The 25,163-nt window shown below is 36.3% G+C and overlaps 1 protein-coding gene across 3 annotated transcripts in view; it reads left to right on the plus strand.

Moving 5' to 3' along the window:
- Positions 1 to 25,163, plus strand: part of ROCK2 (Rho associated coiled-coil containing protein kinase 2) — a 133,604-nt gene that overhangs the window by 77,579 nt on the left and 30,862 nt on the right. For all 3 annotated transcript variants that reach the window (XM_042933665.1, XM_042933664.1, XM_042933666.1), the window contains exons 5-13: positions 4,511 to 4,771; positions 13,376 to 13,520; positions 15,378 to 15,516; positions 19,374 to 19,465; positions 20,257 to 20,416; positions 22,377 to 22,437; positions 23,035 to 23,046; positions 24,354 to 24,433; positions 24,585 to 24,633. In XM_042933665.1, coding sequence (XP_042789599.1) covers positions 4,511 to 4,771; positions 13,376 to 13,520; positions 15,378 to 15,516; positions 19,374 to 19,465; positions 20,257 to 20,416; positions 22,377 to 22,437; positions 23,035 to 23,046; positions 24,354 to 24,433; positions 24,585 to 24,633 — 999 coding nt within the window. The remainder of the gene's footprint in view (positions 1 to 4,510; positions 4,772 to 13,375; positions 13,521 to 15,377; positions 15,517 to 19,373; positions 19,466 to 20,256; positions 20,417 to 22,376; positions 22,438 to 23,034; positions 23,047 to 24,353; positions 24,434 to 24,584; positions 24,634 to 25,163) is intronic.

Genomic DNA, 25,163 nt, shown 5'->3' on the forward strand with positions numbered 1-25,163 from the left:
GTTACTACATTTAGTTATCGTATCTTCTTAGGCTCCTCTTGGCTATGGGAATTTCTCAGACTTCCTTGTTTTTGATGACCATTACAACTTTAAGGATTACTTATCAGTTAATACCGTAGGATATGTGTATAGTCTTCTATTAGAATTTGATGTTTTTCTCATTATTTAGATTCAGGTTATGAGTTTTTAGGGAAAGACTACAGAGGTAAAGTGCCATTTTCATCACTTGTTACGAGTATATACCAATACCTTATTTATGACTTGATGTTGACGTCGAGCAGAGTATTCTGATTGAGCATATTTATCACTTGGAAGATGTTGATAGAATTCTGTTGAATTCTTATCTTGATATTTACATTGTAACAATGTCATCACACTGCAGGTTAGTTACTTCCAACTGCAGATTGGGTAGAAGCTTCTCAATTACAGAGTTTAAATGGATTTTGAAACATGAAACAGCAAAAAGAAAAAAAAAATCCTGTTGGAACTGTGAGACTGTAGTTTGAGCTCAGAAAATACATCCCTTGCAAATTTGTGCACTTGAGTGGAGAGCTCACTTCTTGTTTTGATTTTGACAGCAATGGGAAGTATAAAAAGGGGCTTGGTGTTAGCTGTCATCAAAAGTTTAAGTTTTGTAGATAAGCCCTATTTTACCTTGTCATTTTAGGTTGTATTAATTACGAAACATTATTAAGGCTGCAGCTAAGGCTAATTTCCATGCTATTGAGTGTTCAGTAATAGTAGTTGAGGATGGTCTTGATGAGAAAAATTTCAGTTTCAGCTCTAAGCTCAGATCATTGCAGTAAAACTTTACCAGTGCTAAGCCGTTGATTGAACTGCTGTATGGAAAGTGAGTCAGGATACACATCTTCTATTTCTGACAAAAACAGATGAAGATGGTTAAGTCCACAAAGAGCAAATAACAACCATTAATAGTGTTCATTTATGACATGAGATTCAAATGTATTTTCCACTGAGTTCTTATATAAGATCAGTATTACAGAGACTGACTCCAGACTTAAATGTCATACATTTTCACAAGCTTTGTAAATTTGTCCAGTGAAAACCTTTTCTGCTCCACATATATTTTTACCACCATCTTTTGTTAACACACCTACTTCAGTTTGTACTGAATTAGTGTTTTCTCAGCTCCTTCGAAAATATTTTTGCCTGTAGTTGACCTATGCAGACTGTTTATAGAGGCTAATTCTTTACTTCATATTTGGCACTCACTCCTCCAATAAATGGTAATAACTGCATAGTGTCAGCAACATCTGTTGACTCACCAAGAGCTGAGAAAAACCACTCAAAATCATTTACCTTGTTTTTTAACTGACTACTGATATTGCCCCCAGTGTCCTCAACTCCTTGAGCAACTGTTGTTGAAAGACTGATAGCGTCGAGTTGATTTCCGCTGGACACATTTCTTCTGCTGATGCAATGGAACACAACTTAATTAATTCGCTGTTGGTAAATGGCTTTTCTTGCTTGCCTGATAAGCCATCTGGAAGCATTCTTTGGTTTTGGTCTTACATATGTTTAGAAAATTTTAACATTTTTCCATAGCTAATTTTAATCTTTTAATTTTGAAGTACTAAAAAATTACAAGAATTCTTGAAAGACTTTTTGCTCTCCTACCCAATCTTTTCTCCCTTTCTTCTGAGAGAGCGCTTGCTGTCCTAAAACTCGGATGTTTTTTCTGTACTCAACCCTCCTTTCCTTCTTCCCAACTAGATCTTTTATCATCCTTTTTATTTTTCTCATGTGATTTTTGACTAATTCAGGTTTTTATTTACCTCTTGTCAGTTTATATTTTCTGTGACGGTATCCGTCTTCTTTTCCACTTTTGTATTGAATAGAGTATATGTACATTTTTTAGTCTTAACATGTTTTTTTTGTTTTATTTACAAAATAACACCCTTACTTTGTTTTTTTTTTTTGTAAGTATTTACTGCTTTAAAAAAATTCCATAGCTCCAGTTTTCTTTAGATGTATATTGTTCTTTTCTAGTTTCTTTATCTGCCTAATTTTTATTGTCCTTACTTTACAGTGCAGAGACCTGTGTGATTATTGGATAGTGAAAGGATAAGGAGAAATACCTATAAATGCATTTGAAGTTATAAATTTCCTTTTGAGTCCTGCTTTAATTTTGTCATACTTTAAAATATTTTTTTTTTGTCTTAAAAATTTTTTTCTTCATGTTTATTTTTGGGAGAAAGAGCACAAGCAGGGGGAGGGAGGGAGACATAGAATCTGAAGCAGGCTCCAGGCTCCGAGCTGTCAGAACAGAGCCTGATGTGGGATTCGAACCCAGGAACTGTGAGCCAAAGTTGTACGCTTAACCGGCTAAACCACCCAGGTGCCCCATGTCATACTTTAAAAAAAAAAAAAAAAAAAAAAGATTTTATTTGTGACATACACCGAGAAATATATAAAACAAACAACAGGATTTATCACAAAGCAACACCCAAGTATTTACTACTCAGGTCAAAAAATAAACATTGCCAGAATTCCAGAAGTTCTCTTGCACTCTTTCCTAATCACTACCTCCGTGTGTTCCCCCGAAAATAACCACTCTTCTGACTTTATTAGTAATCATTTCCTTGCTTTTCCTTCTCGTGTATCACCTAAACAAGCACCCATGATCTTTAGTTTTCCTGTTTTTTGAACTTTATATAAGTGAAATCGCTGAATACCTCTTTTGTATCTAGCTTTTTTGTTCAGCATTATGTTGGAAAGACTTATCTAATCTAGATTGCTACAGTTTATTAATTTCATTGCTGTGTTTTATTCCATTGCATGTATATATCATAATTTATTGGTATATTTCAACATTTTATTTGTTACAAGTAGTGTAAATGTTTCTTCTTTTTAATTTCTTTTTTTTAATCTTTATTTATTTTTGAGAGAGAGACAGAGTGTGAGCAGGGGAGGAGCTGAGGGGAGGGAGACACGGAATCAGAAGCAGGCTCCAGGCTCTGAGCTGTCAGCACAGAGCCCGACGCGGGGCCTGAACTCACGAACCGTGAGATCATGACCTGACCCGAAGTCGGACGCTTAACCAACTGAGCCACCCAGGTGCCCTGTAAATGTTCTTGTACTTAATTCTGCTGCGTTTATTCCTAGGAGTGGCGTTTTGGGGTACCTGTAGTCTATCTTAGTAGGTGGTAATAGCTTTTTTTTTCAATGTGGTTATAGAGGTTTAGTTTCTAAGTTCCCTTTGTCCTTGCCAGCACTTGGTATTGTCACTTTTAAAAGTTGATCATTTTTGTGCTTGTGAAGCGGTGTTTGTTTCACAGTGATTTAAATTTACCTTTCTTTAATGAAATTTCATGCCTTTTCGTCTTTGAATATCTTCTTATGTGAGTATCTTCTTATGCGTGCTTAAGTCTCCTCATTTTCCCATTACGTTGTTTGTTTGTTTGAAATGATTGATTTCTAGGAATTCTTTTTCTTTACTTTGAGCATGAGTTCATTGCTTCGGTTCTAGTTTTTCCCTATTTATGGAAACCTTTTCTGTTTGCGTTGCTTGCTTCTGGGGGGGGGGGTGGGACGTGGGTGGAATATACAGATAACTTTTCTTCTGAATTTGTGATTCCTGTCTCTCTGGGGGGGTCAGTAGCAACCTAGCTAGGTGTAATATCTCTGGTCCCACTGCCACTGCTCTAGTCTAGGTGCTGGTAGCACCTGCCATATGCTGCTTAGGAGCAAATCGTGGAGAATAGGAGAGGAGAAGGCCCTGTTTTATTAACTGTGGCTACCAGGGACTCGCTCTTTTCCAGTGGTGTGGTGCTTACTCCCTCTTCTTCTGTCCATCGAATGTGGTACCTCAAAGGTTTTTCTCAACTGTCTCTATCTCCTCAGCTTTCTTCTCTGTGAATTAGGTGCAGTAACTTGTTTTGTTTTCGGAAAGCTGTTTTTTTTAATTATGAATTCTTTGGGGTTTTTTTTTTTTTTTTTTTTACCTTGTATGTTCCTCATTTTTACTGTTTCTCTTTTAAAAATATTTCTTTTCTTTTTTTTAATGTTTGTTTATTTTTGCGAGAGAGAGCATGAGCAAGGGAGGGACAGAGAGTGAGAGTGAGTCTGAGGCAGGCTCCAGGCTCTGCGTCAGCACAGAGCTTGATGCAGGGCCCGAACTCATGGATTGCAAGATCGTGACCTGAGCCCAAGGCGGACGCTTGCCCGACTGAGCCACCCAGGCGCCCCTCTTTTAAAATATTTCTATTTAAATAGATTTTTGTATTCTCTAAGAGGGAAAATGACTCATTTATGTATTTCTTGTCAATAAGCATGAGGAAGATAACCATATACAAAGTTTTGTCTGATACTTCCTTTTCCATTAAAGATGTCCAAATCTAAAATCAAAGATTTCATAAAATTAAACTCTCTTGCTTGTAAAATAATTTGCCTTTTTCAGCAGTAATGATACTTTTGGGTTTTGTTCCTATTAAGCTTTTGGTTTTCTTTTTTCTAAAAAAATGTTTTTCCTTCCCGTTTTGTTTTCCAGCTCTTTTGTGCTTTTCAAGATGATAAGTATCTGTACATGGTAATGGAGTACATGCCTGGTGGAGATCTTGTAAACCTTATGAGTAACTACGATGTACCTGAAAAGTGGGCCAAATTTTATACTGCTGAAGTCGTTCTTGCTCTGGATGCCATACACTCCATGGGTCTCATTCACAGAGATGTAAAGCCTGACAACATGCTCTTGGATAAACATGGACATCTCAAGTTAGCAGATTTTGGCACATGTATGAAGATGGATGAAGTAAGTAATCAGCAAGTAAAAAAATGCTACTTTAAAAAACAGTTTTTTTAATCTTTATTTATTTTTGAGAGAGAGAGAGAGAGAGAGAGAGAGAGAGCATGAGCTGGGGAGCAGCAGAGAGAGGGGGAGACACAGAATCCGAAGCAGGCTCCAGGCTCTGAGCTGTCAGCACAGAGCCCGACATGGGGCTTGAACTCACGGACCGTGAGATTATGACCTGAAACAAAGTCAGACGCTGAACTGACTGAGCCACCAGGCTCCCCCAAAAATGCTACTTTTTAAAAACAAAAATAAAAGAAACTTCAAATCTTTATTTTTTTTGAGCAAAGATAAATTTAGTTTTGCTAACTGTGTAGTGACTGAAACAAAACTTTTTTTAACTGATCATCTTGTTACAGAGTGCTTTATTTATAATTATGTAGCATTGGATTTGGTGAATATAAGAGAAATAAGAATGCAAATAACTTGAGGCATCTTCCTCATAGAATGTTGATAAACAGTTGCTACCAATCGAAACCACTGCATGTGTAAAATGATCCAGGTGAAGAAATAAGACACAAAATATAAATTAAGGTACATGGGTTTTTCCATCACCATTATTATTTCTGTATTTTTCCTTTAAAAAAAAAAAAGCTAAGGTAAGAAGTTTATGATCCTATCACCTGCTAACCCTGTCTGCGTCAACCACATTGAATAAATTTGGGAGCATCATCTGTTGTGTACTTTACCTGGTAAACAATTCACATTTTGATCAATAGATTCAGTAGTGTTAACGTCATAGCCGATTATGTTGATTTTATTCCTGTTGTAAAATTTATCTCTTTTTCTCTATAAGTGTACCGTGTAATTCCTGTTCGTTTTTTAGTTTCCCTATTGGATCTTGGGGGGTGACTTACATCCATCAGACTTTCTAAATGTTAATGTAAACGGACAGTGGACTGGATGCCATCTTCTGTATGGTGTTTATAACCTTCCAGTATGCCTATATCGCTGTTCATATTTCATAACCACAATACTTTATCAAAGAAAAAAAGAATATCTTATAAAGATACTTGTTGAGAAGTAAGCTGATTTTCCTTCTCTTTGCCTCTTCCTCATGCCACCTGCGTGGCATTCACTCCTGTCGATCCTACTGCCCCCATCAGCGATCTGTAATGTTCCAAGCTCAGCTCAGATTTTACCTCATTTAGAAAGTCTTCCTTACAATCCTAACCTGATGGATCACTTTCCTAATGTTCTTACTTATTTAGAATTTGTGCTGTGTTTCACAGGCCATTTTCACGTATCTAGGTTTGTACGTCCTGTCTACTCAACTAATACTTAACATTCCTTTCTCCTTTGGTCTCCTTCCTGGATTTTGTCCTTGTGTCCGTGTTCTGCATTCATGAGTCCGTGTTTAATAGATGGAGCATTTGTCCCCAGAGCTCCCTCCTGTGGTATGAAATGGTTAATAGTAAAAATTATCTTCAATGAAAATAAAGTATAAAATAATTTCTAATAGGATGCTAAACCTTTACTACCTTAGGGTAGTAAAAATAAAAATGACTAAGGAAAGAGGGGTATATAGAGTGTGAGAAACAGGACAGAATATGGTATTTATAGCATAATCTTACAAGCACGTAAGTGAATACTAAATTTAGCAATTTAAATATCTTAAATTGTTTCTTAATAAGACAAAATAAAATGTGGTTTATATAATTATGTACTATTTTTTAAGTCAGGTACATATAGCTGAGCTAATTATAATCCTTGGTTCATCGCTTATTGTTAGTAGTCAACAGAAAGGCTTCATCTTGTTTTTAGTTTATAATGTTTTCCCCCTTTCTGTTTCAGTCTTATTCTCTCTCTCCCTGATAAACAACCAGTGTCATGTGTTTACTATAAGTTCTTGCACGCTATCGATATGATGTACATATGTATAAATGGTATCATGGCATGAATGTCATTTTTTTAAACTTTCTTCGCTCAACACTGTTTTATATCTTTTCTAATATATGTAAATTAGCTCATTGCTTCTTAGTATTCCGTAGGGTCTATCTGTTAATTTCACTTATTCCCCCTTATGTTGGATTCCTAGGCCACGTCCATTCCCCTGCCACCAACAGTGCCATGTTGAACCTAGTTAAACTTAGATGCTGAACATCTTTAGGTGTGGCCCATGTGTATTCTGACAAGGGTTTCCTCTAATACATGCCTAGAGGTGGGACTGCTGACTCAGAGGATACGTAAAGTACGAACTACCTGACCTCTGGAATGGCTGTGATTGTCACAGCCCCTGCTGGTAGTGCATTAGCGACCCTGTCTCCGTGGCGTCACTCCCCCTTCCTATTACTCACTCTCTAACTCTTACCAGTTCCATGGGTGTAAGGTAGTAGCTTAAAAAAGAAATTGCATTTCTTTCATAACTAATGATAGCAGACTTTTCTTCACGTAATTGCCAGTCGTTTATCTCTTGAATTACTTGTGTGTGTCTTTTGACCCTTTTAAAAGCAACTTGTTGAAGTGAAGAATTCCTTATGTAATCTCGATAGTGATTCCACAGATCTTCCGGTCAGCTACCCGTTTGTGTCTTTCGAACAGAAATTCTTATTTTCCATGTAGTGAAATAGGTATTTTTTAAATATTGAAGTTTAAAAATGTTGTTTGTTTTACCCCAAACTTCCATGCCTCAAGTGATAATAATGATGAGAACAACTATGTATGTTGAAGAACAAAGGAGTTTTTTATTAAAAACTGTAGTACAAAGAATTCATAATCTTGTTATTTTAGCTGTTAATGTAAATAGTGCTGTTGCATATTTCAAGTTCATCACTTTATCTGCCTCTGTTTGATTCTCATTATGGCCTCAAAGCTGTTAGAGGTGCTCCTGGCTTCATTCTCTTTCATCTGCTTGTCTGTGGATAGTATCAGCACCCTGGGGTGTGGGTCAGGTCTGGCCTGTGGCCTGTCTTGTACTAAAAACGGTTTGTCCAGTTTTAAAAGATCGTTTAAAAAAAAAAAAAGAGAGAGAGAAGGTAGTAGATAGAGATCCTGTGTGGCCACAAAATCTAAAATATTTATTGGCCCTTTAAAGGAAAGTTTGCCAACCCTTTACTACAATATTGACCGAAATTCTCAAATTATTTTTTAGCTCTTCTGGCATCATATGAAACAATATGCCATGGATAAATGCAAAAATAAAATACAACTAAAAATTATACAAGGACTAGACTAATTTGTTACTGTCACAGTTCATTAAGAGTAATGGTATATCTCATTAAGTTTGCTCATTAATAAATTGTGGTTAATACAGGGTTTTTTTGATGCTGTTATTCTTTTTCTCTCTGGAAAAAATATGTAGATGTACGTGAATGCCCCAGTGTAGTATATTTATATCTAGGTGTATCTCCATGATAGCCGAGAAGTACGGCTATTGGAATTACTTGCTGTGTTGGGTAAATTGAGTTTCTCCTTTGCTCGTCATTAGGCACTTCATAGCCACTTTACCAACTTTTAAGGCACGTTTTACATTAGTGTTTTAAATTACCTAGAAATAATGTAAAATTATAACCCTGAATATTCTAGTGTATACTATTTGATTAAATTGAGGCTATACTTCTTTAAAAGCTAATTGGCAAATTGTTACTGTTCATAACCCTTCTAGAAATGACATCAGTTTTTAAAAATGGAGGTGTTTCTACTTGGGTTTCTGAAAAAACCCTATTTTCTGCAAAATTATACATGAAGAAGAACAGGTTTTTGGACGAGGTCGGGACAGACCATTCAAAAGCTATGCAGCTTTGTAACCAGAGCCCAAATGAAAGTAATAATTGGTACCCCAGGAGATAACTGGAATAACAGGCAGCTTTTTGTGCCTGGAGCACTGTGTAGTGCGAACGGAGATGGGCTTCTAAACCAGTTGGGCTGTTTTTAGATAGAACACAAGAAGAAGTAGGACTTTCCGCTAGCCCAAGAAGGTTATGAGGCAGGGGATGTGCCTATTTGAGAAAGGAGTTCCTGGTGCAAGTACTTATTTTTAATTATTAAAATGAAGCAAATAGACTCCTGCCTATGTAGCAGTCAAGCTGAGGCCTTAATGTGTCTGATAATTAAGAACTCCATTTACAAGTTTTCCCACTTTCACAGGAAGCATTTATTATTATTTTTTAAATGTCTGGGTTTTTTTTTAACGTTTATTTATTATTGAGAGACGGCATGAGCATGGGAAGGGCAGAGAGAGGAGAAGACACAGAATCTGAAGGAGGCTCCAGGCTCTGAAGTGTCAGCACAGAGCTTGACGCGGGCCTCGAACCCACAAACCCAGCAAGATCATGACCTGAGCCGAAGTCAGACGCTCAACCGACTGAGCGCAGGCGCCCCATAAATGTCTATTTATTTTTGAGAGAGATAGCATGTGAGTGGGGAAGGGACTGGGAGAGAGAGAGGAAGGCAGAGATTCCCATGTAGGCTCCCTGCTGTCAGCACAGAGCCTGATGCAGGGCCCGAACCCAAGAAACATTAGATCATGACCTGAGCTGAAACCGAGTCAGATGCTCAACCGACTGAGCCACCCAGGTGCCCCATTACAGCAAGCATTTAAGAATAGTTTCCTGGACCAACCTCATGATTTGTGATGGACTGATTTTGTGTTTTTAGTAAATCTCCCCATTTATGATATTTTATCCATTATAAAACGCAAGATATATTTTAGCAGCCATTTAATCTGATCTATTTAAAGTATTTTTGAGGAAGTTTTTGAAAATACATACCTGTTTTTGTTGCTCTCCTGCTTAGATTTCTGTCATCGACTGAATAAAGTTCAAACTCCTTAGCTTGTCCTATGAAGCTTCTTTCTCTCTTTCTTTCTTTCTTTCTTTCTTTCTTTCTTTCTTTCTTTCTCTTTAAAAAAAAAATTTTTTTTTTTTACGTTTATTTATTTTTTGAGAGACATAGAGAACAAATTGGGGAGGGGCAGAGAGAGAAGAAGACATAGAATCTGAAGCAGGCTCTGAGCTCCGAGCTGTCAGCACAGAGCCCAACGCGGGGCTTGAACTCAAACTGTGAGATTATGACCTGAGCCGAAGTCGGACGCTTAACTGATTGAGCCACCCACGCGCCCCATCGTACAAAGCTTCTTATGATGACATGATACCTTCCACTTTTCACCCTCATTCTCTATCATTTGACCTTTTGTACCTTATGGTTCAGGGGTCTTATATCACATTTAGTTGTTTTTTATGCCATGAAATCAATAATTTCACGATTCCTGGCCTTCATATATGATGTTGAATACAGTTTACTTGGCAGATTCCTACTCATACCTTGAAACTCCAGAGTTTTCTTATCTTGCAAAAGCTCCTCAGGTTACTCCTATGTCCTTTGGACACACCTCCTTTTTGGAGCATTTTCTTCTTTTTTGGCAGTGTAAGTCGAAGACTTGTCTTGTATTTCCTCTGTCCCAGCTCTGGAATCAGCTGCTTCTCTAAGAAGCTCAGATTTCTTTTATTCAAGAATGGGATTTAGAGGGGCACCTGGGTGGCTCAGTCAGTTGATTGAGTGTCTGACTCTTGGTTTCGGCTCAGGTCACGATCTCGCGGTTCGTGGGTTCGAGCCCCATGTCGGGCTCTCTGCTGGCAGTACAAACCCTGCTGGCGATTCTCTCTTTCTCCTTCTCTGCCCCTCCTCTACCCCACGCTCTCTGTCTCTCAAAATAAATAAATAAAACTTAACAACAAAAAGAATGGTGTTTAGAAATCAGTATTTGGGTGCTCGATGTGCTTCTTGCCCCTGGAGTGTCATTATTTCTAGGCCTGGTCAGCAGACACGTGTATACCAAATAGACTATATGTGCTAAACATGCACACACATTCGTATTTAATTCTGTACTTATGGGTCTGTATATATAGGCTACTAAAAGTTCTGAGTTCATACTGATAATTCTGATTCTTGTCCTACACCGCAGGGTTCTTTCGCATCCTCCTCCTTTCTGTTTGATAATTGCTTTTTCAGTCAATGAGAAACCTGGCTCTCATTGTCTACACTATATTTACCTACTTGTTCACCTCTAGGATACACTTAAAATTATTTCAGAATTACCAATTCCTACCTCTGTGACAAACAGATTTATTAATTAGAATGTATTATTTTTTGTGCAGTTCCTTTTGTGTTTAGCCTTATAGTATATGTTAAAGATACTGTTTTCCAAAGTTACTTAGGTCATTTCTTTTATCCTTACCCCATTTATTGTGGTTATGTTGTTAATTTACAAAACAGGTTCGTTTCTTACTATATGTATTCCATTTAGTGTACCTCCCTCACACACATCCTGGTTGATATTAATTGTTTATTTATAGTTTTTAAGATGTGTGAAACATTTCCCTGGTTTTAAGATTAAAACTGTACAATTGCATGCTCAGAGAAGGATCCCTGCCTCCTTACTCCTACTACCCCACTCCCATACTTCCTTCTTTCCACCCTGTTCTCTCACCCACCACCCCGTAGGTAAACCAGGTCTTTTTAGTTTCTGGTTTGTCCTTCCTGTATTTCTTTAGAATACGTTAAGAGACTTGTCATAAATGTGGATTCTGTACTCATACAGAACTGGAACTGGAACAGAACAGAGAACTTCTCCAGGAGATAATTTTAAAATATCTTTCCTAAATGTTTTTTTAAAAAAATTTCAACCTCCAATATGCTGGTCAGAAACTATGGTTGGAATATTTTTCCAAAAGCAGGGTGCTATTAACTCAGTTCTTCAGTCCTGTGAAAGTATTCTGCAACTGATTATTAAACTTGGTCTCCATCTTACCTTTCCTGTCTTCGTTGTTGTGAAGCTTTACTGTTAGCTGATTGGGACTTCACTGTGTTTCTTGAATGTGCTTTATATGACGTCATGCTTGTTTCTTTACTTTTGCTCTTTTTCTGCCCTAGCTGTCATGTCATGGGCTCTCCTTTCAAGCCTGACTTATCCAAGCCTTTACAGCCTAACTTTATGCCAGTTACGTTTGTATCTTACCCTTTCCTCTCCTTCCTCTAAACCTTTGAATGCTAACTAATTTTTTTTTAAGTCTAATTTCTGGGGCACCTGAGTGATTCGGTTGGGTGGCCAACTTTTGATTTTGGCTGAGGTCATGATCTCACAGTTTGTGGAATTGAGCCCTGCCTCAGGTTCCACCCGGGCTGATAGTGCAGGGCCTACTTGGGATTCTCTCCCTCTTTCTCTCTCTCTCTCTCTCAAATAGAAAATGAATAAATGAATGAATGAATGAATGAATGAATAAATAAATAAATAAATAAATAAATAAACCTCTTAATGTTTCCTCTAGTAGAAGTTTAGGATAGTCCATGATAAAAATTGATTTTATGCTCTGCATTTTGAAGTCAGGTACTGATTTTTTCATCTTTTATCCTAAGTACTGATCCATACAAATTATCACCCTCATAATTTGCCCCATTATTTTCAGAACTTTTATTTTATTTGTATTCAAACTAAAATGGCTTTTATGCTCTATTTGCTATATTCTTGGGAAAGTAAAATGATTGAATTGTTGCTAATATGAGGAATGAAAAGATTGTTTTTGAAATTAATTTCCTATGATTAACATTTTATTGCTATTAAATACATTTACATAAGTCATATTTATAAAATACATGGAACTTCCTTTTCCCAAAGAAAAGTCATAATACTTAGTATGGGGGAATTTATGTAGCTTCCTTATGAGCAGCGTGGGTGACATACTTTTCACTGGGCAGGTAAAGGAAATGGAGGGCATTTAAATTCATCTATAAAATCTTAGCAAGTTTGGACAGAGCTAAAGGTGAATGAGTATTATTTAGTGTTATATTGTTATACTGATTTAATTTTACAGCCCACACACATATACAAACATACACACATGTATATGCTACAACACACACTCACGTACTTGTATTTATGATAGTTCTTATCCTTGTCAAAAAGACATCAGATAGGGAGTATCTTATTACACACCAAAACTAAACACAGATAATGGTGTTTTTACCATTTTGTCAAATAACCTTCATGCCACAGCTCTGTATTTCTAAATATGCAGCTTGGTGGTATAGCTTTCAAACTGTTAAGATCTTTTAATTTAAACATTAGATCTATTTCCCCCATTTTTTTTTTCTTAATAATAAGAACCATTTTTATCCAGCCTCCAAACTAGGCTCTTTGTAATCTTAAATACTGCCGGTTCCTTTGAAAATACCAAAGCTTCTAGTTCTTTTCTCCAGGTTAGTGCCTTAAGATCGCGTTTTGTACTTCCTTGTAACCGCCCTCCTAACTAATCAGTAGTGTAAGAAAAAGTAACAAAAGGTGTTGATTTGCATGGAATTCCCATGCAGTGTACCACTTTTTACTTCTTTCAGTGATGAAGGCTCCTGTATTTTAGAGTTGAAAAGTTACCCTTGATTTCCTGTAATCCTGACACTTCTAAGCATTTCATGATACATTTACCTCCTGTCCTCCTAAAGCTATATCAGCAATGAAGCTCTATTGGTAGCAATTTGTAGCCACTGTGTATATAATATTAAATGAGTTAGTTGCATTTATGTGTCTATGGTTTTACATACAACTGTTTTTCTTGGTCTCTGCTCTCTACCCAGACAGGCATGGTGCATTGTGATACAGCAGTTGGAACACCTGATTATATTTCACCCGAGGTTCTCAAATCACAAGGGGGTGATGGTTACTATGGGCGAGAATGTGATTGGTGGTCTGTGGGTGTTTTCCTTTTTGAGATGCTGGTGGGTAAGTAAATATTTCAACTTCTGTTTTTAAAAATCCACCTGATGCCACTTTAGTTTTAAGTGAAGAATTTGAAAATATGAGGAAATTAACTGTGTGCTGTGGAAAGAAGTGGTATTTTTAAAAACGTGGAATTAGTTTTATCAGTTATGACAGGTTGTGATTGGAAAATTAAGACCAAGCCTTGCACTGACACAGTGATTTAGTGGATTATAAAAGGAATTAAAAGTATACTGCTGGAAATAATCTTTCAGTAGACCTTTTTGTATGAAGACAGTGTTAGAATAAGAAGCAAGTATACAGCTGCAGTGGGCCTCCAGTCCCAGATTTTCTTGACCAAGTATTTGTTGTAAATATTTTAAATGTAAAGCTGTTAATATTTGTTTCAGTAATAATAGAGGATTAAAAGTACTCTTTACTTTATGTAATTATGTTACCTAATTGATTCTTGTCAACTGTGTTTCTTCTGTTGTATTTATCTATGGTTAGTAAATCTAGTAAAATCATTAATAGTTATTGACCAATTTGACTATCAAGATAAAAATATTTTATAATAATATTTCATTCTCAGAAAACTCAGAGGCATATTTAATAATTTCTTTCACTGTGACCAAATCAAAATTTGAAAGGCTCATGTATTCCAAGACTTTTTTTATATCATCACTTTCATTCTTCAGATTTCTGATTCCAAAGTACTGGGGTCACAAAAATATCTTGTGGCTAAGGAAGCCAGTGACTGAATCATCTGGCTTGGGGATGAGGGCAGATATAGCTAAATCTACTTTCTGGGGCAAGTGTGATAAGGCTGATAACATTATAGGAAATAACTTCAGAGTTGAAAATATATTTTTAGAAATTGAAGAATTTATTTTCTAGAGGATGTCCCTAAAAAAATTGATAGCGGAAAATCTGTGAAATCTGTGGGATAGTTGAGTATGATTATTACTGAAAAAAAAAAAAAAAAAAAGAGAATATTTTGGTAAGTCTCAAATTTAAATAATAATTAGCCATGGACCGTTTTTGTGGCATAAGTTGCCTTCTCTTGGTGACCATCTTGTGTATGTAGTACTGATCTTGCTATGCTTAAACTCATGTCATTGTATGACCTACATTGTTTTGGGCCTTTGTTATTGAAGTGCATCCCTTTATTTATTTTTTATTATTATTTTTTTAACGTTTATTTATTTTTGAGAGACAGGGAGAGAGACAGCATGAGCATGGGAGGGGCAGAGACAGGAGAAGACACAGAATCCGAAGCAGGCTCCAGGCTCTGAGCTGTCAGCACAGAGCCTGATGCGGGGCTCGAACTCACCAACTGTGAGATCGTGACCTGAGCCGAAGTCGATGCTCAACTGACTGAGCCACCCAGGCGCCCCTCCATTGCTTTATATGCAGAGTGTGTTCCCTGGTAGCTGTCCATTCTCCCCACCTCTGGCCCAAACTGATGATACATTAGGTGTATTTTGTGATCTTTTGAAAGTAGAATATATTCTAAGATTTGCCTGAAGTCTTCTAGGGATTTAGAAAATAATGTACTTTGGAGGAACTCACATGACACCTTTGAAGGGACCATTTAAATTCCTGCTGTTGTTTTCAACTCTGAGAGTTGAATTTAATGAGTTTGAATGACACTGATTTACAGTATTCTGAGCCTACTCTGGTGCCTGCCTGCTCAGGTTAGTTAGCACTGGACTTCATTTAAAGGACTCTATTGCAGTTAAAAATGGCCCTAGAAAAATCTTGAATTCATTTGTCCTTCCATGCACTTGACAAATTTAAAGTTAACATATTTAAATATTATGAAAAGTGTTTAATTTGCATTCTCTGTTACACTCTGTGTCTTCTTTCTTGGAATTTTAGGGGATACTCCATTTTATGCAGATTCACTTGTAGGAACATATAGCAAAATTATGGATCATAAAAACTCACTGTGTTTCCCAGAAGATGCAGAAATTTCTAAACATGCGAAGAATCTCATCTGTGCCTTCTTAACAGATAGGTAATATACATTGAATTTCTTTGTAGAGAGCCCTTAACTTCTAAATTCGTAGAAACGGAAGCATAGCTAACTCTTATTTGCATACGAAATCTCGTTGTGTTTATCCAAATTGCACTTAATTCTGGGTGAGGCTTTTCCTACTGCTAGGCCTGGTGTTCGGTTACTCTCGTCGTTATGTGTGCGCAATCCCACTGAAATCTTAACTCTGACCTTAACCTTCGTGTCTAAGAAGAGAAAAATAGAATTTGGTAAGATAATGTATTTGAAAGAAATAAGGCTTATGTTATTCACATTTTATCCTTAAAAGTAATTAAGCCATAGGACTCTTATTTGTACATCTTTTGAGAGAAGAGTGTTTTGTGCAGACACATACTTGACTGGTTATAATCTCAAAAGCTTTTTGTATTTGACTTGGGAGTGCCCCCTTCCCAGCCCTTTTATATTTGCATTTGAATATGAGTAAGTCTGCCTGGGAAATTCGATATTTTTTTAAAACAAAATGGGTGAACAGTGTTGTGAAAACCTGCCTCAAAAAGAGAAGATAGAAACTCTTTGCAGTTTCTTCCTTGGCCTTTCTATTTAATTCTTTTAGATTTGTGGTAAGAGTCATTCTGTCAAAGGGCAACATTTATAACCGGTGTGTGCACTGCAGTCCAAACTTGACACACTAGCATTATGATCTTAAGGAAATTATTTTACTTTGGGGGGAAATAATTTTACTTACCCATAAATGATGGGGTCAGATTCAATCAACGATAGCTGAGGGCATTTCGAGCTCAAAAGTGCTGTGATTTCTCAGCAAACCATATTGATTGTTAGCCAGTTGCTGTTACAAGGAGTCCTGCAGTGACTGTCCTCATGTATTCATATCTTTGCATGTATTCTGGAGGATAAGATCTTAAAGGTAGAATTCTAGGATACACACTTTAAAATGAGTTGATGTTGCAGTCCCTATCAAAATAACACCAGCATTCTTCACAGAGCTAGAACAAACAATTCTAAAATTTGTATGGAACCAGAAAAGACCCCGAATAGCTAAAGCAATCTTGAAAAAGAAAACCAAAACTGGAGGCATCACAATTCCCGACTTCAAGCTATATTACAAAGCTGTAATCATCAAGACAGTATGGTACTGGCACAAAAACAGACACTCAGATCAATGGAACAGAATAGAGAACCCAGAAATGGACCCACAAACATATGGCCTGCTAATCTTTGACAAAGCAGGAAAGATCCAATAGAATAAAGACAGTCTCTTCAGCAAATGGTGGTGGGAAAACTGGACAGCAACATGCAGAGAAATGAACCTGGACCACTTTCTTACACCATATACAAAAATAAACTCAAAATGGATGAAAGACCTCAATGTAAGAAGCCATCAAAATCCTCAAGGAGAAAGCAGGGAAAAACCTCTTCGGCTTCAGCCACAGCAACTTCTTACTCAGTATGTCTCCGGAGACAAGGGAAGCAAAAGCAAAAATGAACTATTAGGACCATCAAAATAAAAAGCTTTTGCACAAGGAAGGAAACAATTAGCAAAACTAAAAGGCAATTGACAGAATGGGAGAAGATATTTGCAAATCATATATCAGCTGAAGGGTTATTACTCAAAATCTATAAAGAACTTTCAAACTCAACACCCAAAAAAACAAATAATCCAGTGAAGAAATGGGCAAAAGACATGAATAGACACCTCTCCAAAGAAGACATCCAGATGGCCAACCAACACATGAAAAAATGCTCCACATCACTCATTGTCAGGGAAATACAAATTGAAACCACAATGAGATACCACCTCACACCTGTCAGAATGGCTAACAACTCAGGCAACAACAGATGTTGGCGAGGATGTGGAGAGAGAGGATCTCTTTTGCACTGCTGGTGGGAATGCAAATTGGTGCAGCCATTCTGGAAAACAGTATAGAGGTTCCTCAAAAAATTAAAAATAGAACTGCCCTACAACCCAGCAATTGCACTACTAGGTATCTATCCAGGGAATACAGGTGTGCTGTTTCAAAGGGGCACATGCACCCCAATGTTTATAGCAGCACGATCAACAATAGCCAAAGGATGGAAAGAGCCCAAATGTCCATCGATGGATGAATGGATAAAGAAGATGTGGTCTATATATACAATGGAGTATGACTCGGCAATCAAAGAGGATGAAATCTTGCCATTTGCAACTACGTGGTTGGAACTAGAGGGTATTATGCTAAGCAAAATTAGAGAAAGACAAATATCCTATGACTTCCCTCATAATGAAGAATTTAAGATACAAAACTGATGAACATAAGGGAAGGGACAAAAATAATATAAAAACAGGGAGGGGGACAAAACATAAGAGACTCTTAAATATAGGGAACAGAGGGTTGCTGGAGGGATTGTGAGGGGAGATGGGCTAAATGGGAAAGGGACATTAAGGAATCTACTCCTGAAATCATTGTTGTACTATATGCTAACTAACTTGGATGGTAATTAAAAAATTAATTAAAATGAGTTGATATTGCAAAATTGACACCCAGAGAAGTCACATCAGGGTGTATATCCGTTGATTATAGTTACTTCTTCATTCTCATCAAACTGAATATCATGATTTTTTTTCCATCTGAAGCATTGTTAGTTTTTCTCATTAGAGAGGTTAATCATTTTAATGTGTTTATCAATTACAAGATTTGTTAATATCTGATTACCAATCCATGCTGATAAACTCAGAACAGATCCTATATAGTGTTTGATTTGGGACTAGATGGGTTGATGAGGATGACCATAATTTGTGCTGAAAGGTATAATATAAAACAGGATATATAGCACATGTTAATGAAAGGAGTACCATTCATGAGAAATTTGCCTAAACAATTTATTGCGGGGTGGTGGTGCAGTCCAAGGAATGATTGTAAATGGAGAAAAGATATTTTCTTTTCAATTTCTTTTCCATTATTGAAAAGAATTTAATGCCCTCATTGTGCTAGCAGTACTTCCCTCTAAAGTTTACAGGTTTTTTTTTGTTTCTATTAAACATAGCTCCAGGGGCATGCATGTGTGTGTGTGTGTGTGTGTGTGTGTGTGTGTATATATATATATATATATATATATATATATATATATATATAAAGATGCTTTTTATGTCCATACAATTTTCATTGAAGACTCAAAAGGTCAAAGAATGAAATTGTTCATCAGAGTTAATACTGATAGCTTCTAGCAATGTGTGAATTCTTTTTAAGAGATTTTTAAAATAGCATTTTTATTAGAGAGGCTTTGAATAACTCTTCTGTATCAAAGTTAGACCTGTGTTCATTTTCCATCATGAAGTTGGTCATGCAGTTTTGGCCCATGCAGATGAATATTTTTACTTGAAAGCCTCATGTGTACTTTTGTTTGATACAGACTACAGAGGGAAATACATTTCCTTTTCCATGGCATTTACTATACAGTCCTTTTAATCTAGAGAGATCATATATTGTAAAATTGGCATTGCTTTTTTTTGAAAAACATTTAAGCTTGAAACTTTTGATAAAGATATCTCGGGGCGCCTGGGTGGCTCAGTCGGTTAAGTGGCCGACTTTGGCTCGGGTCATGGTCTTGCAGTCCGAGAGTTCGAGCCCTGCGTCGGGCTCTGTGCTGACAGCTCAGAGCCTGGAGACTGTTTTGGATTCTGTGTCTCCCTCTCTCTGACCCTCTCCTTTTCATGCTCTGTCTCTCCCTGTCTCAAAAATAAATAAAATGTTAAAAAAAATTTTTTTTAAAGATATCTCAAAGTCATTTGTGATCCTTATTTTGATCCTTGTCAAGATAAGAGTTTTTTTTTGTTTTTTTCATAATCTTTTTATAATACAGTCTTAACTTGTATTGTTTAGGGAGGTACGACTTGGGAGAAATGGGGTAGAAGAAATCAAACAACATCCTTTCTTTAAGAATGATCAGTGGAATTGGGATAACATAAGAGAGAGTAAGTCAGTAACTTTAAATATTTCCATTCCATCACATTTAAAATCTCAAAAATTGATTCCTCTTTTGAATTAATAAGCATGTTTGATATTCTTAATGATACTACTTTTAAATTGGGAGGTTTCATTTCAAATTTGTTCTGTGGCAATATTCATAACTAAATTAATGTTCCTCAATATCTTAAACTAATTTGTATTTATTAGCAATATTTCTTAATACTTTTATAATAGATTTCTTAATTTGGCACATTTTTTATGAATCCAAATAACTTTCAGAATCAGGGAAATAGCCTTGAATTTGAATGAGTTTGAATTAATAAATCACTATATGGAGACAATACTTTGATGAATACTAGAATAAGCATAGTAATTCATTCTAACTTTATATATATTTGACGTTAATTCATTTTAAGAGTAAGAAATATTTTACTTACAGAGTATAAAAAGCCGAAGACTGAAGAATGTATGTGCAGTTACTGCTGCTTTCAATTTTAGTACCTATAATAATACCATATTCCTCTCCTTGTTTAGTATATTTATCTATAGATAAAGCTGATCCGATATAGTAATAAAATAGTTAATAAGGTTTTTATTTTTTGAAATGATAAAATGTAAACCATGTTACCAAAATTTTCTATGGTAAATCATAATGTTATTGATTAGTTATATATTATTAATATGTCATGTGCTGGTATCACACAATCGCATATTGTAATTGATATAAAACAAAATCTGGATGGCTAGTGTATATTTGGATTATGCATAAAACAATTCATTTCTTTTCTTCTAACAGCGGCAGCTCCTGTAGTACCTGAACTCAGCAGTGACATAGACAGCAGCAACTTTGATGACATCGAAGATGATAAAGGAGATGTAGAAACCTTCCCAATTCCTAAAGCTTTTGTGGGAAATCAGCTGCCTTTTATAGGATTTACCTACTATAGAGAAAATTTGTATGTGATTTGTTTGTTGCATTTTTATTGCTTTCAAGACTGTGCTATAGGAGTTGTCTTACTGTGATACTCTGGACTATAGAAGATAAAGTGTTCATTTGTTTTAAACTGCTGAGTTTATCAAAAGGACTATCAAAAGTTACTTTTCATTTAATTCCATTATTTCTGAATGTTGTATTCAGTTACACATGAATGCAAGGCACTGTTCTGTATTCTTTGGGGGATACAGAGTAAGACCAAATACGTACTTTTGAAGGGACTTATCAACTAATGACGGATATAAGAGAATAATATAGTCGTAATGAAGGGTAGAATGTGATATTTGCCTTATGAAAGGTGCTGGGCCACCTGGGTGGCTCAGTCGGTTCAGCGTCTGACTTGGCTCAGGTCATGATTTCATAGTTTGTGAGTTCGAGCCCAGTCAGGCTTGCTGCTGTCACACAGAGCCAGCTTCGGATCTTCTGTTCCCTGCCCCCGCCGTGCCTGCTGCTCCCCTGCTCTCTCTCCCTCTCTCTCATAAATAAATCTTGGGGCACCTGGGTTGCTCAGTCAGCTGAGCATCCAGCTTCAGCTCAGGCCATGATCTCACAGTTTGTGAGTTTGAGCCCTTCATCGGGCTCTCTGCTGTCAGCACAGAACCTGCTTCACTTCAAATCCTCTGTACCCCTTTCTCTCTCTGCCCCTCCCCAGCTCACGCTCTCTCTCTCTCTCTCTCTCTCAAAAAAAACAAACAAAAAAAACATTAAAAAACACCTACATTTTAAAAAGGAAAAAAAGAAAGGCACCAAAATATCTGAGGTGGTTCAAATAGAATGGTTCTGAAGAAAAATAAAAGTCACATCTTTGGGGTGAGGGTATGCAGTCAGGTAAGACCTCAGGGAAGGGGTGGCGTTTGTAAAAACAAGAAAGGGTTTTGAGTGGCCGAGATGTGGGGAGGTTAGGTGACAGCTGTGGGCAGGTGAACCATGGAAGCCAAAGTGTGGCCTGTTAGCACGCGTTGGGACAGAGTAGTGTGGTCCTAGGGCTCAAACACAAGGTGCTTATTGCTGTATTTTGATCATTTGGAAGACCTAATGAGATTGCGAGTGTTTTGCCTACAATCTCTCCATGTAGCACAGAGCCTGGCACAAGACCAGTAAGTACGGATTGACTGCAGTGAGTATTGGGTGTAAAGATTAAAAACTGTTGGAGTTAAGCAGCAGGTGATTATTGTGTGCTATACTGAGGGACTTTTGACTTTGACACGTAGCGAGGCATTAAAGACATTGGAGAAACATATTTGAGAAACTTGGTACTTCCATGTATGGAATGGTAGGGGGGACCAACCATTATGGTTTGCCCAGGACCGAGGGGCTTCCTGGGATGTGGCCAGGGACTTTCATGCTGAAACTGAGAAAATTCTAGGTAGACCAGGATGAGTTGGACACCCTGCCAACGGTAGTACTCTAAAAACTCTTGTCATGCTCACTGAGATGAGGATATGAGTGCCTGGAGAAACCCAAGCATATTTATAGGCAGTGAGGAAGGACCCAGTTAAAGTGAGATACTGATATTTAAATAGAAGTGATGACTTATGTATTATAAGACCTGGGAATCAAGAGATGTTACCTTTGAAAAGGAGGAGAGGGGTCTCTTTTCTAGAAGATTTCTAGATAAGATAGTTCTAGGAACTCAAAATGAGATGAAGAGGGGGAAGGTATAAGCCATATAGTGACTCCAGTCTCAACAATATTAAAGACTAGAACATCAGATAAGAGTGGGGGGCAGAACAAGTGCAGCATTTTAAATTATCGAGAATGATATAAATGTCTAAAGGGGAAAACAGTGCTTCATTTAAAATATGTTGAAGTAAAAAAGAGAAATCTTTGTGATTGGAGTTTAATTCTGAGAATAATTTGGGGATATTAGAAAATGGATTAAAATGACATGCAAAGAATTTATCTCCTGCCTTTCCCTCTAGGTTATTAAGTGACTCTCCATCTTGCAGAGAAAATGATTCAATACAGTCAAGGAAAAATGAAGTACGTATAAATTTTCACTATTTAGTCACATGTTCGACTAATTTAGTAATATCCATGTGTTTAAAAAGTTCATTTGACGCTACTTTTTGAACCATTTTCTGGTGTTCTTTGTTGTAATACAGTTCACAAAACATTGAGATGATGGATTTATTTGACAGGTAGTATCGTGGAAGATAGGTGGCTAGTAAAAAGATGAATTAAACATAGCTTTTAGGCATAGTTTTAATAGCAAAAAAGTGATAGGTTTATAAACATCCACAATCTCAGAAAATTTTATAATCTTAGTACTCTAAAAGAATATAGATAATAAGCTCTAAGGGTACAGAAATTGTGGAGAAATTAATATTTTAAGTGGGAATGAATTCAAACAAAGGTTAATTTTATCAAACTAACAATATTTTGCGGCCTCTATAATTTGTAACCATACACAAAAGTAAATTGTGCGCACGCATACACGTTAATGAGGATGCTAACATTTTCTCCTTAAAATTTATAGAAAGTAAAAAGATTGGTTAGATAATTTTGGCCTGATTTATTTTAGGAATTTTATAAAGCATGCATACATTTTAAATTTCTTTTTTGTTTTGTTTTAAATAGGAAAGCCAAGAGGTATGTTGATGTCACTTATGTTGAAAAACTGAGAAAAACACATCCCTCTGACAATGTTTTGATAGAGCCATTTTCCACCTAGCATTTGGAGTGCTACATCTACTTAAGAGAGAAGTTCCCAGCCTTGTTTCTACCAAGTATTTCTTTTATTATTGCCCCTATGGATTTATTGTTTAAGTATCTATTATGTAATTTTCTTGTTTTTATTTATTAAGGGTATACAACTGATAGTAAGAATTTTGAATGAACAAGTGAAAACAAGCGTGATCAAATTATACTAATGTAATAATAGCCAAAAGTAGTTAAACAGGACTTGTTCATTGGCCTGTGTGTTCTTATTAGGGAAAAATGATAGTTTTGCTTAAGATGTATAAAATATTTAAGAAACCATGAGTTTCTTAAAGAAACCTAATCAGTAGAAAGAATATTGGCCTTGGAATCTAATAGACTTGGATTGATTTTTGGCACAGCCACTTATTAGCTAAGCCATCTAGAGAGTTACTCACCTTTTTTGAGTTTCAGTTTCTTTATCGAGTACATACAACACTACCTACCACCTTTTTAGGGTTGTTGTTAGGGTTGATGAGACAGTATTTGTAAAGTGCCTAACATGGGACCTAAGGCATAAAAGGCACTCAAAAAGTTGAGCCCTTTATGAAGGTAATGATGCTCCAAAAATGGATTATTTAATACGTAATATAATTGCAGTTGGTTTAAAGATCAACATATGTGGCCTAGAAGAAGATGTAAAGCATGGCAAGGAAATGACTTATAATCAATTAGCCGCCATTCCTGGAAGACTCATTGACCGTAACTCCTTATAGTAGTGTTCCTGGCACTGTGTAGAAAGATCTAAAGAAGAACTTAAATTCTCATTTTTAAGAGAAGTAATATATTCTTGAGCAAGTGCAGTTAAATATTCCAAATATTTGTTTCAGATATAGACCTTTTCATCTTGTAAGTACACTGTGTGACCGTATTTTTACATAAATAATCTGCAGAAGAACAGTGGAGCATATCAGAGGGTATCCTTTATTCATAATGAATGAGAGACTTGGCGTCATAGAAGAATTCTGCCAAGATTAGAGCGTCTCACTCGTATATTTATGTCATGTTTACATACATAGAAAGCAAGAGATGGAGAATTTTCTTCCTTACGTTGGTAAAAGTCACATTAAGAAGGTACAAAAACTACCATTATAAAGGATCTTATATGAAGCTTAAAAAACAGCTTATCCTTGTCTTTAAGCCTCTCATATTTTAAATGTGACCAAAATTTATAATTATAGTTTCTTGTTTTCGGACAGATTCAGAAAAAACTATACACGTTAGAAGAACACCTTAGCACTGAGATACAAGCCAAAGAAGAATTAGAGCAGAAGTGCAAGTATGTTGTTTAGATAACGAAATGTTGTCTTTTAAAATTTAAGTTCAAACGTCTTACCAAAAAGGAAGAGTTATAATTATATGATCGTCTTTGAATTTATACTAAGTAAATGTTTTTATTGTAAATCACTGTTTCTTTTGAAATCCTTTAGATCTGTCAATACTCGCCTTGAGAAGGTAGCAAAGGAGCTAGAAGAGGAGGTAAAGTTGCTGTATGCTTTTCCTTAACATTGTTGTTTGCTGCAAGTTGTGATGCCTGCCTTCCCTGCAGAGAGGTGTCTTAGAACCATATTAACACCCATCTTGATGTACAGTAAGACCCACCTTATGTTGCACTGGCGAACAGGACTAAAGTTACAGGATAACCTTGGTGATAAGCCTCATTTTGTTACGGGTTTGCAAACTTGAGTGAATTTAGAATGTGTAGATATTTCACGTAAAAAAATTGGCATTTGTGTCAATTACTTGGCTTAACAACAGAAAGTGACCATTGTTTCTTCTTTTAAATTTCTGTTCCTAACATTTCAGATCCATAGTTTATATTAAGTGAAGATGGTTCAGTGGTAATGGAAGTTATGGGAAGTTTGACTTTCAGTAGTAAACCATTAACAGTATGGCCTTAATAATTTAAGAGAGGTATGCTATTTTGAAAGTAATGGAAAACGTTATTGTCAGTTTTAACAAAACAGCAGTTACGGCCTTTTTTAAAGTTCTTTTTTATCTGCTTGAAA

The sequence above is a fragment of the Panthera leo genome, chromosome A3, assembly GCF_018350215.1.
Source record: "Panthera leo isolate Ple1 chromosome A3, P.leo_Ple1_pat1.1, whole genome shotgun sequence".
Taxonomy (NCBI): Eukaryota; Metazoa; Chordata; class Mammalia; order Carnivora; family Felidae; genus Panthera; species Panthera leo.